This window comes from Echeneis naucrates, chromosome 1 (assembly GCF_900963305.1).
Source record: "Echeneis naucrates chromosome 1, fEcheNa1.1, whole genome shotgun sequence".
Taxonomy (NCBI): domain Eukaryota; kingdom Metazoa; phylum Chordata; class Actinopteri; order Carangiformes; family Echeneidae; genus Echeneis; species Echeneis naucrates.
Window position 1 is genome coordinate 22,792,813 of NC_042511.1, and position 18,432 is coordinate 22,811,244.

The 18,432-nt window shown below is 40.8% G+C and overlaps 1 protein-coding gene across 1 annotated transcript in view; it reads left to right on the forward strand.

The window, feature by feature from the left end:
• The window catches only part of lrba (LPS-responsive vesicle trafficking, beach and anchor containing), a 166,377-nt gene that overhangs the window by 35,222 nt on the left and 112,723 nt on the right, over positions 1-18,432 (forward strand). The window contains exons 18-29 of the mRNA XM_029509480.1: positions 803-911; positions 1,278-1,359; positions 3,468-3,591; positions 3,721-3,913; positions 9,548-10,930; positions 11,123-11,322; positions 11,655-11,808; positions 12,338-12,518; positions 14,136-14,269; positions 14,796-14,903; positions 14,996-15,137; positions 15,498-15,855. Coding sequence (XP_029365340.1) covers positions 803-911; positions 1,278-1,359; positions 3,468-3,591; positions 3,721-3,913; positions 9,548-10,930; positions 11,123-11,322; positions 11,655-11,808; positions 12,338-12,518; positions 14,136-14,269; positions 14,796-14,903; positions 14,996-15,137; positions 15,498-15,855 — 3,168 coding nt within the window. The remainder of the gene's footprint in view (positions 1-802; positions 912-1,277; positions 1,360-3,467; positions 3,592-3,720; positions 3,914-9,547; positions 10,931-11,122; positions 11,323-11,654; positions 11,809-12,337; positions 12,519-14,135; positions 14,270-14,795; positions 14,904-14,995; positions 15,138-15,497; positions 15,856-18,432) is intronic.

Consider the following 18,432-nt stretch of genomic DNA (forward strand, 5'->3'; position numbering starts at 1 on the left):
GATAATGATGTTGTTGTCATTACTTAGAGAAATATTCACATCATTGTATTATAATGAGGAATGTAATTATACAGCTAATTTTCAACAAAATTGTTCGTCTAAATTTTTTTTTTTTTTAGCTGCAGACATTAGTGCCAAAGTAATCCAACAAATGAAGGACAATGCAATTCAGTTTTTTTTTTTTTTTTTTTATGTTTTAATTTGAACATCCTTTTCAAACAGACATGCCAATTTGAACTATTTTCAGTGGAAATGGGAAATGCTTGATGAACTTCTGGCCATATTGCGAGTTGTTCCTTTTGATCCCACATTACTGTAAATTGTAGTGTTTGCAGGCTGTGCTGAAATAGGATCAGAAGCAGCTCTTGGCCAGTCTTGGTTATAGTTCTTAATGCTAGTGATCCAGATCCGAGATCTATTTTAAGGTTATCTGAAAAAAATCTTTTTTTTTTTTTTTTTTTTTTGTTTCAATGCCAAAAGTGGAAATAATCAGTGAGGAAAGATGAAAGCAACGAGGCACTTGTCTCATGTGTTCAGCAAGGGTTCTCTTTTTCATTTCCTCCATGTCCAATGGAGCTGGTGCTCAGCTGATAGATACTCCAGATCTCAACTGCTATAATTATTTGACTTATCAGAGCAGGACATTTGTAATATGACTAAAATCTACATTGTAAATAAAAATAGCAGTTTTTGTACAGGACATCATGCTACAGCCAAAATGAATCTGCATTATTTTCTGAAGAACAATTTGGAAAATAAAGTTGTTTTCTGACTGACATTGACCTCTTAATGTCTTAATCAGGAGGAAATCTGAGGTCATGATGAGTCATGGCCTCTTCTCCCTGCTCACCGAGCGCCTGATGCTCCATGAGCGCCAGTTCACCATGACAACCTACAATGTGCTCTTTGAGGTTAGTGCAGTTCACTCTCCAGGCCTGTTTGGTAGACAACAATAAAATACAGTTCTAAGCTCTGTGTTCAAGGATTTGCCAAAATTAATGTTTTCAACATATTTAGTTCAACAGTGCAACACTGTTAAATTTGTGCCCCACTTTCTAACCTTTTATTCAATTTTGCTGCTTATGAAGATAACTATATATAACTATATGAAACAATAAATAGTACAGCTAATCACATGCAATTATTCAGCAATATACTGCGTGACGGTGAAACATGTACTAGTAGCAATGTGTATCCAATGTAAGGTTTGTTTCTCTGTTATTGCTAGGACCATTGTAGATATTTATGACTTCAATCCGCTCTTTGTCCTGTGGTAGATCCTTACAGAGCAAATCTGTACTCAAGTGATCCATAAACAGCATCCGGACCCTGACTCCACTGTGAAGATTCTCAACCCACGTAAGTGCCTCCTCTGCGCCACACTACTCTCCTAAATCATCCTCTGCAGTGTACCCTCTACAAACCTATTGTTCCATACTGCACTGGAAGGATATTCCCCGTGGAGCTGTGCAATCTCTATATTCAGTCAAACAAATGAAAGATATAAATTTCACACCTGGAGATTGTTTTCATACAAGTGAATCCAGCATGAAGACTGTGCAAATGCTTTGTGTGACGAGTGTATACACATCTCTTGGTATTATTTGAAGCTGGTATAATGAATTATCAGCATTAATTTACACATAAAAGGAATAGTAAATGTGATGAAATTATGATGGAACTTCATTCAGTGTCTGAGAAATGTTATTTTGGTGAATACATCGAATTCAGTTTATTAAGTTTATAGCTTTGCTACATTTGCTTAACTCATAACCCTGATAAAGTATTTGCATCTACTTTTTGAAGAAAATATTTTGTTGCAAAATTAATATGTAGTTTTTTTTTTTATATACTTTACTGTCAAACGTAGTTTATCAGTTCATGTTTTATGTTGTATCTTAGAGAAGCTGATGTCAAGATTTAAATGAATTTAATTTGGTCATTTAAAATAGAACTGAAAGATTTTTTATAATAAAACTGAATCAAGTAAAATATGACTCATTGTAGAAAAACAGAATATTGAAATTGACCTATACTATGTGTGTGTATATATATTTCTGTATATCAATCCAAGAAAAGGAAAAAATGTTCATTGTATTTATTCATTTTTTGCCCGTGCATCACTTCTAGACACTGAGCTGGATGGAACTCCTTGTTTAGATCGTTGTTCCCATCCCATATTTTCAGGCCGTTACTCACCTCCACTTTCATGTCAGCTCACAAAATATTTTTCTATAGTGCGCTCGTGAGTATTCATTTCAGCTGAAAAAAGAAAACATCCCCCTGTCTCTTATAATGGTGCTCCTACACATACCACTGTACCTCCATGCACACGCTTGCAGAACAGCTTTAATCAGTTTGAAATCCAAGCACTTGGTGTAATCACAACCAAGGTTTACTTCCAACTAGCCTTAATCTGACAAGGTCCTGCTGCAGTCACACATTGATTATCTTAAGCCTTTATTGTGTTAAAAACTCTCCTACCCAACCGTCCTAGACAGGCGATATATATCATAGAAACCTTGTATGGGTTTGTACATGTGAGCACATTCTATGGAACGTAGAGCGGTGGTCTGTTTCTCCTTTGCCGTGCATTCTCTTGATTTAATCTGCGACAAACTCCCAAAATGGCCCCCTGATTGCAGTCTTTAGTAACGTCAGAGCCAATCAAACAAACCGAGGAAGTACCGTTTCCCTCAAATTAACTCAAGGGAAGGGAACCAAGAGCAAATGGAAAAAAGAAGGGAATACGCCATCCCTCCATCCTCATTCCCGGTACATGCTGGGGTAATTTTCTGGCGGTAAAGGTTCAGCGACTCATAATTTGAGTGACTAAGGCGTAGAAACAACACAACTGTCTGCTAGGGCAAAGGGGGCATAGGTTAGCGCCAAGGTCTGAAGAGACAAGTGAAATCCAAGCCCTGCCGTCTCTCCACTCAAAGCAAATGGACACTGACATTGTCTAGATAATTCATCTAAACAGTCAGTCTCTTTGGTTTAACTGAAGCCAAGTCTTCCAGAAGGGCCTATGCCTCTGTGGCTCTGTTTGAAATGATACCAAAACCATTACAGTATAATAAAGATCAATGGCCCTGACTTTTTTACTCTCCGCCCTGTTTTTCTTAGCCAAGGCTCAGATTTTTAGGTGTGTACAACTGAAATTTCAGATAGTTTGTGACACGATGATTTGCACATGCTGCCACCAATGTATGATTTAGTTGTTGATTTGCAGTGTTTTCTGTTCTGCCTTCAAACAGAAGGTGAAGGCTGAATGTTTCCAAATCCAAATATTTTTATCATTATCCTTGAAAGTAAAGCATGCCGTAATGTATTACATTACCAAATGCACAAAGCAGACGTGCATTATAACAGATAAAGATGTATCAGGATATTTTCAGGCTTTATTATTCAGCTCAATAAACATTTTTCATTCAACCAAAATTGTTTTCTGTCTGTTAATATTCTAGAGATTCTGAAGGTAATAGCTGCCCTGCTGAAGAACTCTCCAGTGACCCCTGAGAGCATGGAGGTGCGCAGGGTTTTTCTGTCAGACATGATCAAACTGTTCAATAACAGCCGAGAGAACCGCAGGTAAGAATTCAACCACCTCACGGGATAGAGAACTGCTACACACACACACACACAGACCACTCCACGCTGTGTTTATGTGTCAGTGGGATTCACATTCTGCTTTTCACAGCCGTGCATTGTTCGTTTCAGGAGCCTGCTGCAGTGCTCGGTGTGGCAGGAGTGGATGCTCTCTCTGTGCTTCATCAACCCGCAAAACAATGAGGAGCAGAAAGTCACGGAGATGGTGTACGCCATCTTTCGCATCTTGCTCTACCACGCTATCAAATATGAGTGGGGTGGCTGGCGTGTCTGGGTGGACACCCTGTCCATCACCCACTCCAAGGTCAGAGCCCTCATTAAATCTTTGCATAAGTCTCTCACACACACACACACACACACAGACAAACGTGGTTTAGACGCAGCTTTGTTTGTTTTCTCTTAATAGTTTTCTTTCTCTACACCCCCCCCTCCCTTTTTTTTTTTTGTCCGGTTAATGCTCATTTTAAATCACACACTTTTTATCTCTCTGTCATAAACACAAGAAATACACTCATGTGCACATACTTTAAAATGATCAGTCTAAATCTTCCCACCAGACAGCAGTACACAGTCAAAACCATCAACTCTGTTACCCATTTGTTTAGTTTGACCGTAATAACGCAATTGACCAAGTCAGAAATTAGAGAGCATTTTCGTCTTGCAGGGCAGACTGGCATAGTAATTGACCTTTGCCTCTCAGTGCCCATCAGATTAAACTTATGGAAGCTGTCCAGTGATTATAATTTTAAAAGCTAGTTACAGTGTAAACCAATGGGAATGAATCCACCGGTCCCTCCACTCTTTATTTATGTATGAGTCTCTTTCTTTCACATTGTACAGATAAAAATAAACTTCTGGCACTTCTTATTTCCAAAAGCTCAATTCAAAATACTGCTTTAGAAATTCAGTGTTGATATCACATTACGCTACTTGGTTCCAAAGCAGTGAAGTAATTGAGGTTGGTGTCAGATTGTGGTCTGGGGGGTTTTTAAGCCTGGCAGATTGAAGGTTGAGTTAAGGAAGTGCTTGTGATATGAGACGCTTCACTGTGCTGTTTCGTGCTGTGAGTGCTGGTGGCCAGTAGGGGGCACAGACAGACTGCATGGGGAGAGGATCAACATGAAGACAGTAGTTAGCTTGATGTATGTTGTTGTGTGCTGGATACCCTGAACTCCCAATGTCAAAAACTAACTTCCAGATATAAGAAAAAAAATGCACAGTTTATTTGTGTAAGTTGAAGGAAATTTCCTTACCCGGAGGTCAAGCTTAGTACTCGGTATAGAGGATGTTATGAAGATCAGGGCAAACAAGGTCTACATGCATCACTAGATTGTAGTAATTTTACATGAACTTTGATATAAATAAAATTAGGTTTTACTAAAAAAATTACTGTAGTAAAAATGATTACCTGATATCACGAAGGATGATATTTTGGCTGTTTATGAATACGTATTACTATGAATTCACCAGAGCATGAAACTGCTGTGTTTTATTTTGCTACACAGCATTGTGGTGTTGTGCAGAAAGTGTTTGTTCTTTTCTGCAAGTGGCAGCCAGTAATCGCCTCTATGCCCATAATTGCAGAAGATTAATGCTGTTGCTTCTTGACTCAAGTAACAATACTCATACTCAACACTCACAACAGAATTTCACATGTACACTGTGAAAAAAACATGCACTTGTAAGATGTGAGACAAACCAATACACACACACACACACAGTGCCTGTGAATCGGATAGTTGCAGTGGGTGCTAGCCACCAAGATACATGCATCTGCTATAAAAAAGCTAAAGAAACTCAATTGCAATTTTATTGTGCCGTTTGATAGATTTCCTGCCACCTTTGTAGCACCAAAGCTGTTTGTCACTGTTGCTCTCTCCTCCCACCGCTGCAGGGCTGTGTGTGCGTCTGTGTGTATGTGTATATACATGTGTGTCTGTATCTCTGTTTGTGTGAATGTGAGTTAGCAGGCACATATTCTCTTTGCCCTCCTTCTCTCCTGGGCTGTAGTAAGCCCTTCTCTCAGATCCCATTGAATATTCATCGGAACCATGCAAGAACAATCAGAGAAACAAGGCCTCATAAATACAACCAGCCCACTGGGAGCTGCTTGATAAGTGCATATATGCATTCACATATACACACACTTCACTTCATCTGCACATGGGCTGTATGGTTTGTTTTGCCTTCTGGCAGCCATGGTAACTGACTAATTGAAGGTTTTGGCAAGTACAGAGATAATATGTCTAATGCAGAATGACCATTTGAACTTCTTTGCTGGATTGGTGATTATTTATTTTAGTTTCTCATCTATTTTGGCTCTCTTGCTCCTTTTTGTGGGTTGGTTTATTTGAGAAATCACGCACCATTAAGGTTTAGTCCTAACCACAGCAGCCCAGGTTCAAGTCCAACAGCTCTTTGTTGCATATAATCCCCATATTTTCTGTCTTTTACTCACTGCAGCTATGATAAAGGCATAACAAGCACAAAAAAACAAAAACAAAAAAACCCCACAAAACACACATTTTAATATTTTTTTGGGCGTTCATGCCAATCTGTAGGTGTTGTGTGTGTTCAGTTATCCAGGGGAACTGTATAGAAGCTTTATTTATCTGGTGAAATCATGATGTATGATTGAGATGGTTTACTGATCACGCTGAGGTTCTTTTGTTTTATTGTGTTGTCATCTGGCAAAGCATGGGCAAGGTATTAACAACCTGGTTGTGATAAACTGGTTTTGTTTAATTTTAATTTTTTTTAAAGGCTCTATTGTGTTTGTTGGCATACAAAATATCCTTTCATGTCAGTCATCAGCAAGTAAACATATCTGCATATGCATCTCTCTGAATAGACAGATGTTCCTGCAGGTGGGCACGCTGACACAACAGCCCTCCCACTATCAACCCACACCCCCACCCAAGGTGCCCCTCGTCCATCTCTGCACACAAATCAGTTTGAGGACATGGAGATCTCCAAAAGAAAGAAATTGGGGCATGAAGGTCCCTCCGTCCTTCAGACTCCCACTGACAGCAAACTTCATTACACCTGTCAGACATTTTATCATAAAAATAAATATGAGGAGAAATTTGCAAACATGGCTCCACCAAAATATAATATACATTATTATAAGTATAAATACATTATTTTAAAAAGTGTGATGTTTGTCTGTTCAGCCTTTTTCAGTTCATGGTGACATTTAAAACATTGGACTTAAATAGTTTAGTTCACCTTTATTGAGACATTAGACGCTAAAGGCTCAAGCTATTGTTCTTTGTAAATAGTTTCAGATAGCCCCATTGACATGTGGACAAACAAAGGAAAAAGTGAATACACTGAAAAGCCAAGATGGGTTCGATAGATTCACAAGTACGAGTACTGCTAGTGCATTTCATCTGTCTTGTAATTAGTAAGTAAATATAAAAAATGTCATTGCATTACAACAAAATGATTTAGTTCTTGTGAATTTCTTTGTTTGCTTTAAACAACTTTAGAGTACACAATCTTTGCACAAGTGTTACTTCTAATAGACAGTACGGAAATGACAGATACAGTAAATACTACAGGCGTGTCACTGAACCGGCTCAGAAGGAGAAAACTAAGAAGACAAAATGTTTGAACAAGAAGTGAGAAAGGAAGATATTGTGAACAAGAGCAAAGCTGCACGGCAGCTACAGATGACATTGATTTTGGAGGAGGAATTACATTTAGCTAATCGGATTACAGCCACGCTGCCCTCCCCATTTCCCCTTTGTTTTGTGGTCGCTTGCTATCTATTGATCTAAATGTGGACTCCCATGCTCCCACTGTGGGGTCTCCCAAGAGTAGTGTTTTGCCACCCTGACCCTCACGTAACAGGTTGTGGTGTGGGGCCTCTGGATCAGCAATGATCTACGAAACTGCAAAAATTTCAGAATAGTTCTGTCTTGTTCGGATAGTATGAGTGCAGGTATTGTTTGACTGTGGGGGGCTTTTTGTGATTTGTTTGTGTTGTTTAAAATATGGTGTGATGTGAACCAACAGAGACTTGCCCTGTTGAAAGACTGTAGTGTCCTTTTTGTTTATGATCATGTATCTTGTTTCTAGAGCATTTGAAATCTTGAGTATGATCTGCCTCTGCTGTGCCTAGTTAATACCATGTTACCTGTCACATTAGAAAAGCCCACCATGTTTTTGTACATTACCATAACATTTTTCCATACCCCACTGAGGCCAGACCGAGTCATGGAGTAGAATGAAATTAGATTAGATCAGCGCTGATGTCTTAGCCACCCAGGGCAGTTTCTATATATTGTACCAAGGCTAAATGCTGTTTTAAAAACCACAGAGACATATTCTACCTCTGTCTAATGGTAACTGGATCTGTTGCAGAGCCGCATTTAAGGCCAACATACATCATCTTAATGTACAGACTGCATCCTGAATCTATGACGTTATATGCTGCACTGCTCTCCTGCATGATCTCCATAGCAGTGCACTCTGAATGCTGCCTTTTAATTGCTAAAAATGCTAAATGTCAAATTAAGCTCAAACTAATGGGGTACAAGGTCTTGCTGTGTGATCAGTGGGAAAGAGGGAAGAAGAGAGAAAGAGACAGACTACTGGTGCATTTAGAACAGGCTGTGCACTCTGAAAACAGCTATGGATTACCAATCACTGCTTCCCTCTACAGAAGATTAATGAGCACCCTTGTAGCAGGCTAATTTAGAACAATAACGCCTAATTAATTACAAATAATCAGCTTCTTTCTCTCCCTTCCCTTTCTTCCACTCTCAATGACTCACTTTCTTCCTCTTCCTCTTCTGCAATTTCTTTTCCCCTCTTTCTTTTGATCCCCTGCTTTCTCATTTTCTTTGTTTCTCTCTCTCCTTCTGTCCAAATAGCCTCAGGTGGAAAAGCTGCAAAGTGGGTCTAACCCCCCCACTCCACACACACACACACACACACACACACACACACACACACACACACACACACACACATACACACACCAACCCACCAACCCATCTTTGACTTTCTGTCCTCCAAGCTCAGTGATTAATGTAGGGTCTTAAATTAGGCGTGGGAGGATTTGCCAATGCTGGACACGCACTCAGCACAGCTTGCAGACACACACTAATAGTATCTACTGCTAATCTATGACTGCTTACATGGATGGGCTCTTCCTCAAATGCCACTGCAGACCATTGTTGTTATAGACTAGCAGTCTAGTCTACCCATATCAGATGGTAAGAAGACTGAAAGGGGTTAATAGGCCATGGGCAAGTGCACATGTGGGAGGGAACATCTTAAATGTGCCACAGTTTGGTTAGATTTGGTAATAAGCTACTTTTATTGACAGAGTGAACATGTAAAGCAATGGATATTTGTTAAAGAGGAAAGAGGTGCTGCCAACGAATTGCTTTTGGCACAAGAAGAAGCCCCAGCAAGTCTACTGATTAATACACTTATGACATGTATTATTATCAAGTTCATGTTTATTTTCGTTTCACTGTGATCCTTAAGTGTCCTATCAGAACATTTCAAGAAATAATTTCTACGCTATTATCAGTAGGATTTTGATGTTTTTTAAATACATTTTCAACAACCTTACAGGAACTATGCCTAAAAAATATTTCCAGTTTTATTACAATTTGTGTCTTCCTTTTATTGTTTTTTTTTTCGTAATTGTATTGGTTGTCATAAAAAATTTCCACTTACTCATCTAGTTTTCCTCTTACTTTCAGTTTTATTCTGATAAATAATGGGAGCTATTGCATTTTCTTGTCGTCAGACTTTTATTGTAGTAAAGACAATGTTTTCTAATCTTTCAGAGTGCCTTGGGAAATAAGTGATAACAATAAAACCTAAGTTAAAATTAAATTGAAATTTGTTTGAATAAAAGTTTGAAGCTAGCTGGTATTTTTAATCTATTTGTATATCTATTCTTTTGTGTTTGAAGGTCACCTTTGAGCAGCACAAGGAGAATCTGTCCCGCATGTTTCGTCAGTACCAGCAACAGGAGTCTGCAGCTCCTCTCAGCAAAATCCGAACCATCTCTGGTGTTAGCCGAAGCTCTGAAACCACAGAATGTGTTAATGGGCATCCTGCAGACGAGGCGGCCCCTTCCACTGTCATTGAGCTTTCAGTGGACGAACAGTCCCAGAAGCCCTCTGGCTCACTATCTAGTTCCACCATCACCCCCAGCCCGCTGGAGACTGTTGATGAAAGGGGACAAACATCCATCACTGTGGCCAACATCCTGGCACGGCCTGAGGAAGAAGAGCAGAGGTTGTTTCAGGGACCTTCCAAAGATGGCTCCAAAGATGGCTCCAGTAATGGAAAAGAGACTGAGGACACAGTTAAACAAAAAACACACACAGAGGGACAGACGGACAAGCAGGAAGCTTCCACTGACAATGATAATCTTCAAGTGAATGCAAGCAATCCAGCTGAAACAGCTGACACAAAGCCAGAGCAAGTGGTTACTGACTCTGCCACAACATTTGCCAGTGATGACACACAAACACCAACAGATGATGAAAACTGTGAGCGTGAATGCAACAAAGATGAATCATCAACCTGTATGACAAAAGACTCTTTAAATGAAGCAGACACAGAAGCGGCTTCAGAGCAAGAAGGTAAGACTGACCAAACATCCCCTGAGACTGCAGCCTATCTGGAGAACAGCGTGCTGGGTGGAGCGTCCGGCTTCAACGAGGACCTGGTTGACGTGTCGTCTGTTAGTGACCAGATTCACCCTAGCGATGCTGACGATAGCCAAGAGGAGTCCTCTTACGCCTCTGCTGCCGGAGAGGAAGGGGAAGTATTAAAGAAGGAGGAGGATAAACATGAAGATGATGAAGGCAATAAAAATGATCAGGAGGGGCAGGAAGAAGAAAGAGATGAGAAGCAGGAGGTTAGCAGGCATGAAAAAACCAGAGAGAGTGAAACTGAGGAGAAACAGGTGTCTAATTTGGAGGGTCAGACTGCTCCAACGGAAACACCTGAACAGAATGTGACAGAAGTGCCCAAAGAAAAAGTTAAAGATGAACAGCCCCCCACAGTCGAAACTACTACTTCAGAGCAGCAGTCCTCAGACTCCACACTACCCTCTACAGCCCAGGAGGATGCAGCAGCATCAGCCGCCACCTCATCCAGCCAGCCGTCAGAGGCCAGTGGCACCAGTGGAGAGGAAACCCTGCCCACCACTGCCTCCAGCTCTGACACGCAAAAAAGTGCAGACTCAGCCAGTAAGACCAAAGAGATTAAAATCGCCAGACTGGATGTTTCCAATGTGGCTCTAGACACAGAGAGACTTGAGCTGAAGGAGACTTCTGCAACAGTACGCATCTGTTTTTATCCCCGATAATTTCTCTTCTGTTTGACCTTTTTAGATGAACTGTAAAAAACTGAACTGTATATTTTGCACCAAATTAAAAGGCGAAATTTATTGTTGTATGCTCCAAACCCTGTCACTGTTTTCTGATCCAGCTCCTTTTAAGGCTTATTGTGTGTTGCTTATACCTCTCTGTAGGAAACAAACCAAGGCCAGCCAGCAGCGGCAACAGAAGCAGGAGGAGGAGGAAGTTCGTCAGGCCAGCCAAAAGAAAGTGGCACCTCGGCCCCTCGTTCCACCATGTTCCGCATCCCAGAGTTCCGCTGGTCCTACATGCACCAACGCCTCCTCACTGACCTGCTCTTTTCCATCGAGACAGACGTGCAGATGTGGAGAAGGTGGGGCAGCTCTGCCTTGCTAAAAATAACTTTGTCAGTTGATTATTGGAAAAAAGATTTATTGAGATCCCATGGCTCTGAGGACTCAAGAAGTACATTAGATTACATTAAACAAAAAATTAAATCTCCGGTGCAGTAAAATTTGTTGTTTATTGACAGATTGGAGATTACATTCTCCCATGGAGATGGAAACTGGGACATTTAAACATGCTCTCATTTTCTTATTTTGAGCTTGTCTTCATGCTGCAGTTATTGAATGTTTTTATATGACTTCTTATTCTACCTTGCATTGAATTAACAAAACCAACTTTTTTTCTCCTGCTGTATGTCAGTCATTCCACAAAGACAATTCTGGACTTTGTGAACAGCAGTGAGAACGTGGTGTTTGTCCACAACAGTATACACCTCATCTCCCAGGTGGTAGACAACCTCATCATGGCATGCGGTGGCATTTTGCCTCTCCTCTCTGCTGCTACCTCGTCCACTGTGAGTCTCCTAAAGTGTGGGTGTGTTTGTGTGTGTGCATGTGCTTGTCTTTGGTCTGAGGCTGTTCATGCAGCTGATGGACCAAGCACAGGAAGTTATCCATCCTCAGTGACCTTTCTCTATTGCATTAGTTAGCTGCCTCCTAACATTGTTAGTTAGTGTTATTGTTTTGTTGTCTGACCTCACTGACTGTGGCTCTTTTGTATGAGTCTTTGCCAGTGACCTAACCAGCTTGTCAATGAAACAGCTTGATGTTCAATTTTAATTCACTTGCATTCAGTTTAGTGTGGTCTGTAACTAAATTAAAAATGAACGTCCAAGATTACAACTAAAGAAGTCTGGATTTGTTTGTTTGACATAAAGCAACCCAAAATAAAAATGAAATGTCAGAGCAGTGCATTGAAATAACATATTTAACATAAATAAAGTTAATGTTGTTTGTATTATTTTTTGCTCATTCATCTGCTACTTATTGTAGCTATTTCTATGTTTAAATATCTATTATTTCTGTTATTTTCATCTCTGCAAGCATGAACTGGAGAACATTGAGCCCTCCCAAGGCCTTGCAGTGGAGGCTTCAGTCACCTTCTTACAACGTCTTGTCAACCTTGTGGATGTTCTCATCTTTGCCAGCTCCCTCAACTTTACAGAGATAGAAGCAGAGAAAAACATGTCCCCAGGAGGCATCCTTCGACAATGCCTTCGCCTTGGTATCATATCCGTTCCTCCTTTTGTTTGTCCCCCCCTCTTTTTTTTTAATTTTTTTTTTTTATAAACTGTCTTTTCTTCAAAGTTTCAGTTTCCAGATGTTTGGCTGTCTACTCATCTGTGTCCAGTCACCAAACTTTCTCCTTTTATCTCCTCCCCTCTGTCTTCCTCTGTTCATTGATCCAACCCGTATCAGCCAGCAGCAACCGCTGGTATAAGCACCAGTCATAGCTCCCTGTAGCCTTTTTGACCCTCCACTCTGTATTCTCCTTTTCCTCTCCACCGTCTTCCTCCTCCTCTCCTGCTGCAGTTCTCATTCCCTCGCCTTTTTCACTCCGCTCATATCAGCACTTTCTTATCTTGTTATTATAACCCCTCTGCATGGCAACACTCTAAAATGGTTGCTATCATGATGTAGTGAGTTCTCCATAATGGCCTTGGCTGTACTGTACTGCAGTGTAGCCCGAGGCCTTTCTCTGCCTCCTGTTCCAGGCTATTAAAGTTTCCTCTGACAGCATCAAAAGCTGAGCCTAGCTCGAGCTGAATAAAAGATATTGAAATTCGTACATTATTAATTTTCTATGGTGAACCTTTTCAGCAAACACAGATCAATGCAGGATACACGTACTTGCTTGGAAATATTGCAATTCTTTCTGCGCTGATTTAAATAATTTCTTCATGTTTTGCTACATGTATGTAATGGTACATATGCAGGTATCCATATTTGCTTTTAAATAATCATTAAAGGGAAGGTGTCTTACAAACAGGCTGTCAAAATGTAAATAGGGCACTTATTCTCTTTGACATTTTCCTACTTCTGGTGGGTTTTTGCATGAAAACGATGCCATCCAACCACAGGTCTAGTTTTAGAAAGCAGCCGTTATGAAATGAATATTTGATGAGGTATGCGCGCCCCATTGCTGGCACCTAATCTGATTTTGGAAGACTGTAACAAGGTTTTAGCGTCTCCACCCCTCCATCCTCCCTCTTTTTATAAATGGTCGTATGAAAGAGTAGTCTTAATGGAAAAAGCAAGCGCATTTCCAGACAGAATAATTCCCTCCTTCGTAATCTAAATGGCTCAGAGTTAACATTTGTCAGTTGTCAAGTATAACAACAGTGGGGGGTTGGGAGGGGCTAAAACAGGAGAGCAGTATATTAGATTAGTAAATGGTAAGTGTGCCAGTTTTGAACCTGCCTAAAAAAAAAAAAAAGTACACTATTTTTTGCGGTGAAGGACATATCTTGCTGCCTACTCAGCATGTGCACCTCAGTAGTGTCATTTGTTATGGGAGCTGCACAGTAGATGTGATTCAAGAGCACACCCTTGCACTATGACCTTGGGAGGAGAGGTGGAGCAGGGAAGAGTGAATGATGCTGCCAGAGTTGGCGGAGGACTGACCTTGTTGTGGCCCTACTTTTTCTCCTTTGTTTTTGCCTCTCTCAGCTGCTCCTCGTGCGGCTTTCTCAGTTTATCAGCTTAATTTTTATATTCCCATTCTTGTTTTTCTTTATGCATTTGCTTTGTTTGTCATGCATCTCTTTGTCAGCATAATTTTGCCAAATAATATATCTGAAAGTGACTTTATTTATGTTCCATCATATCTATCTCTCCCCAGTCTGTGCAATGGCAGTGAGAAACTGCCTGGAGTGTCAGCAAGCCCAGTTTAAGCATGGCACAGACAGCTCAGTCCCCAACTACACAGCCATGCCCAGCACTGTGCTTGGAACAGCCAAGTCTGCTTCTGCACAGGCGAGTAATCCTCCACAACCCCTCAAAATGAGAGATAACATTGTAAATATCAATAATCTGCACTCACTTTTGTGCTAATGTTTTGTTTATAATGGAAAAGGGTCACACTCTCCCTCACTAGTAAACCAGGAGGACCCTTGTCCTCCTCGACCACAGCAGCCTAGTCTTATTGCATTAGCTTATGTCTTATTGTATTACCACACTGGTTGCTATTTGTTACACTACACTAGGTTTTTGTCATTGCCCCCTTGATTTGATACATTGACTTCCAGTAAAGTCATGTTATTCTTCCCTGAACTGGGTGTTAAAGCACATTTATAATGCAGTGGCTCTATAGAAAAGCCATTATGTTAAGGACATGATCCCAGGAGGAAAGGCTTCCCTAAGCTGTGAAACCTTAACCTACTCCATGAAGTGTACATGAATTACTAAACATCTCGACAGATACAAAAGTGCATGAGCTTTTTGGTCTTCACTTGTACATAATGACGTGAGGCAATTCTTTGATTTTCATCCACACATGCAGAGTCCTGTTGATGCAGTGACAGGTGGATTGTCTCCAGTCAGAGACCTGGACCGTCTGCTTCAGGACATGGACATTAACCGCCTTAGGGCTGTCGTCTTTAGAGATATTGTGAGACTCCCATCAACCACATTTTATGCACAACACCTATGTAATAAGCTATCATTGCTTTCAGATTGTTTAGTGTATGTTGTTTGTTCCAGGAGGACAGTAAGCAGGCTCAGTTTTTGGCTCTTGCAGTAGTGTACTTCATCTCAGTCCTCATGGTGTCCAAGTACCGCGACATCCTGGAGCCCCACAATGACAAGAAAAACCCCCAACGATCCCAGTCTGCCAGGAGCACAGGTATGCAAATAAAAGGTTTCATCCGAAATAATAATCTATGTAGAAAAATTGCACTGGAAGCTCTAATGCAATGATTTCCAGCATTCGTTTTGATTGTGACCCCTTTTTCACTCTTTTTGTTTATGTTTTTATGTGGTGCATTTTAATTGTATAATCAAATAATACAGCATGAAGTTGCACACAAATTGTGCGAGATTTTTGGGGAAAAAAATAGACTTAATTTTAGACAGAAAATAGACTGTTGATTTTCTTGCAACACTTAATATCCTACTTCCCAAATTGGGAACCATTGTTGTCAGAGTCTCATATGATTTTTCCTTTATTGCTCACATTTCTTCATTATTCTTTGTGCCTTCTTAGATAGTGGTGCCATATCAGCTGGGTTGGAAGTAGAGAATGGTGTCTCTCTCCGGCGGTATGACTCTGGCATCGGTGATGACCACACCTCAGCTGCAGCAAGCGAGGCAGACTTGTCATCTTCTAGTGTGACCCATGGTCCAGATGCCATTTCTGAGGCCTTGTCCACACTTTCATCTGAGGTCAGACCTGCTCTACCTGCTGATTCAAAGGGCAAAAATGTGAAAGACATTTTGCGCAGCCTTGTGAGTGCGCCACATGATGATATCATGGTGGATCCCAGTCTGCTGCCGCCAGCGTTTCTAGGAGCTGTGGGTGACGCGGCTATAGAATCATCCCTGCAGATCAGCTCTTTTGATAGGTAAGGGCTCGGGTTTAAGCATGGCTTGACATACACTGCTACACCATTTCTACTGTGCATAGTGGTGATTGCAGGAAAAAAATTTGGGATGGAAATTCTCTTGTTGTTGACATTGATGTAATTCTGACAGTTTAATCGGTTTCTTAAGACCAAAAACGGAATGCTGGAGTTATTCAAGGTTCACAATTTACAGTTTCATGCCATTTATCAAAACATTACTGCAGGGTTCCTTTCAAAGTCAGACCTCGAAGATGTCTTAGGTTGATATCCTCCGAGGAAGCTTTGTTGCATCTTGAAAAACATTCAGTAACAAAAAATATTTTCAGTTGGGCAATCTTAGTCTCAGACTCTTTCCCTCTGTTCCCATTGTTCTTCGTCATTGTCCTTTAGCTGTAGGTGCAAGTCTCTATCCCAAGCAAATGGCCTCACAAAGAACCTGTCTTTGTAAACGGGAGTCATGTCTGGGATGGAGACATGAAGCTGCCAGGAAACTTTCTTTTCACCCTTGTCACTGATATTTAATGACTTTCTTTTTCATTTCCCACTGCTCATCTCTCCCTGTCTAACATTCAAAATGGATCCCCCTTTTTTTTTTTGGCATAAAAGCTGTATAATTTGCATTATCCCTGAAGGTGCGGGGGGTTCAAAAGCAGAGCAGGGTACTGAAGGCACAGACGGGCCCAGGTGAGAGAGGATGGTCACTGGTCTGGTTTGCATTTGGAGCGTTGATTCTGAGACAAATGGCAGAAGGAGGGGGAGGGTGGAGAGAGATGGGAGAGAAAGAATTCTCCATGGGGGTGATGTCAAGTCAAGGTTCTCATGTATTGTAGACAACATTTCTGTTTCTCTCGTACACACACTCGTATCCATTCACACACACACACACACGCACAAACAGTCAGTCTGCCTGCCCCCAACTGTGGGAATTCTACGGCATCTCTGTGATCGCGTGTCTTTATCTGAGGAATGCTTTGTCAGGTCTCAGGGCACTCCTCATATCAGGGGGATTAGACTGGCTCCTGTCCGCTGAGCACACTCAGTAGGAAGAGAGGACGTCAGGAGAGCTGGAGAACATAGACTAACAGCTTGCTTGCTGCCTGTAGGAGCTTTTTATGAAAGGAATACAGCCCAGGCACAGACAGCAAACCGCACCCCAGTAAACTTCATCAAAAGCTTCTGTCTGGGTGTTCACACGTGAATATCTTGCAGTGTGGCAAATATTATTTTTTTTTGTTAAAGGATATGGCTGGCAGTATTCCATGTTTTAGCTATTGTTAACAAATCCCTTGAAAAATGTGAAAACCAATAGATTTGGGGCAAGAATGGAGGAGCGCTGAATAAGAGAATAATAATGGTCTTGTCATGGGATTTGTTGAGAATAAGGAAATACAGAGCTTCACTGTTCTTATCCTTGAGCCATTTATTCAGTTAATCCTTGAGTCAGTAAAGTGTCCAAACATAGTGAAAAATTACTATCACAATGTCTCTTGGTCAAAATTATACAACTATCTATCTTGGTCACTGTCTTTAATAATTTCAATCTCCTCAGTTTGCAATTCTTTATCGGCCTTCAGCATCTAGTCAACACCCCTATCACTTCTACCACCACATTTATAGCTATGTTTGAACAGCTTTTTTTTTTTTTTCAGTCTTATTGTAATGACTCCATCACTGCGCAGCGTCTCCCACTAACCAGTAAGTTTCCCATTCATACCAATGCAGGCCAGAGCTGACATTGTAGACTGACATCTCTTGCCAAAACCTGGCAACTTTCTGTGTGCCCTGAGGACTGGATTTATGAGACGAAAGCACGTAAAAAGCAGGGATCTCCTAGATAAAAACTGGGGGTGGGTCATAGGGTGAAGTATCCGTCCTGATTTATTTACTAGTGGAGACCTGCTGGATTTCTCCCATCCATTTCTCAGCCATACCCCTGTTATGACAGCCAGTCTGCAAATATTTGCTGACACTAACCAGAACTAAACAGTGTCATTGTACAAGGCAGTGATTTAGACTGCATGGTTCAACAGAATATCTCCAGTTAGACACTGGGATATACATGGTGTAGTTGTTTGCATTCCTGGCAGCAGACTCTGTATGCATGTGAGAGTTGATGTACACATGAGTTATGTTGATGATGAAGTGTTGTTAATGTGCTGCTTCGGAAGAGTGCAAGCATGTCAGACACAAACACTACATAAACAGGGAAGATCTCTCTTTTATAAATGTATGAATAGTGAGCCTGTGTGAAATGAATAGTTCAACACTACGGACACAAACAGATTCACCTGCTGTGATTTACTGAGAGTGAACCCAGTAGTAATCCTATATCTACCTGCAGCTCTTCTGTAGATTAATGTCATTGACTGTAAAAATCCCTGGGCTGGAAGTTAAATTGTTATTGAACAATTACTCCACCATTAAAACCAAATACAGCTGAGATGTTGAAAACTCACATGATAAATTAGGTTGAAATTGATTAACAAAATTTTGTTTTGATCGTTTTCTACCTTATCCTGAATAAATAACATCCACTTTGTTTTTGACACACAAGTATACCTTGAATAGTTCCCCACG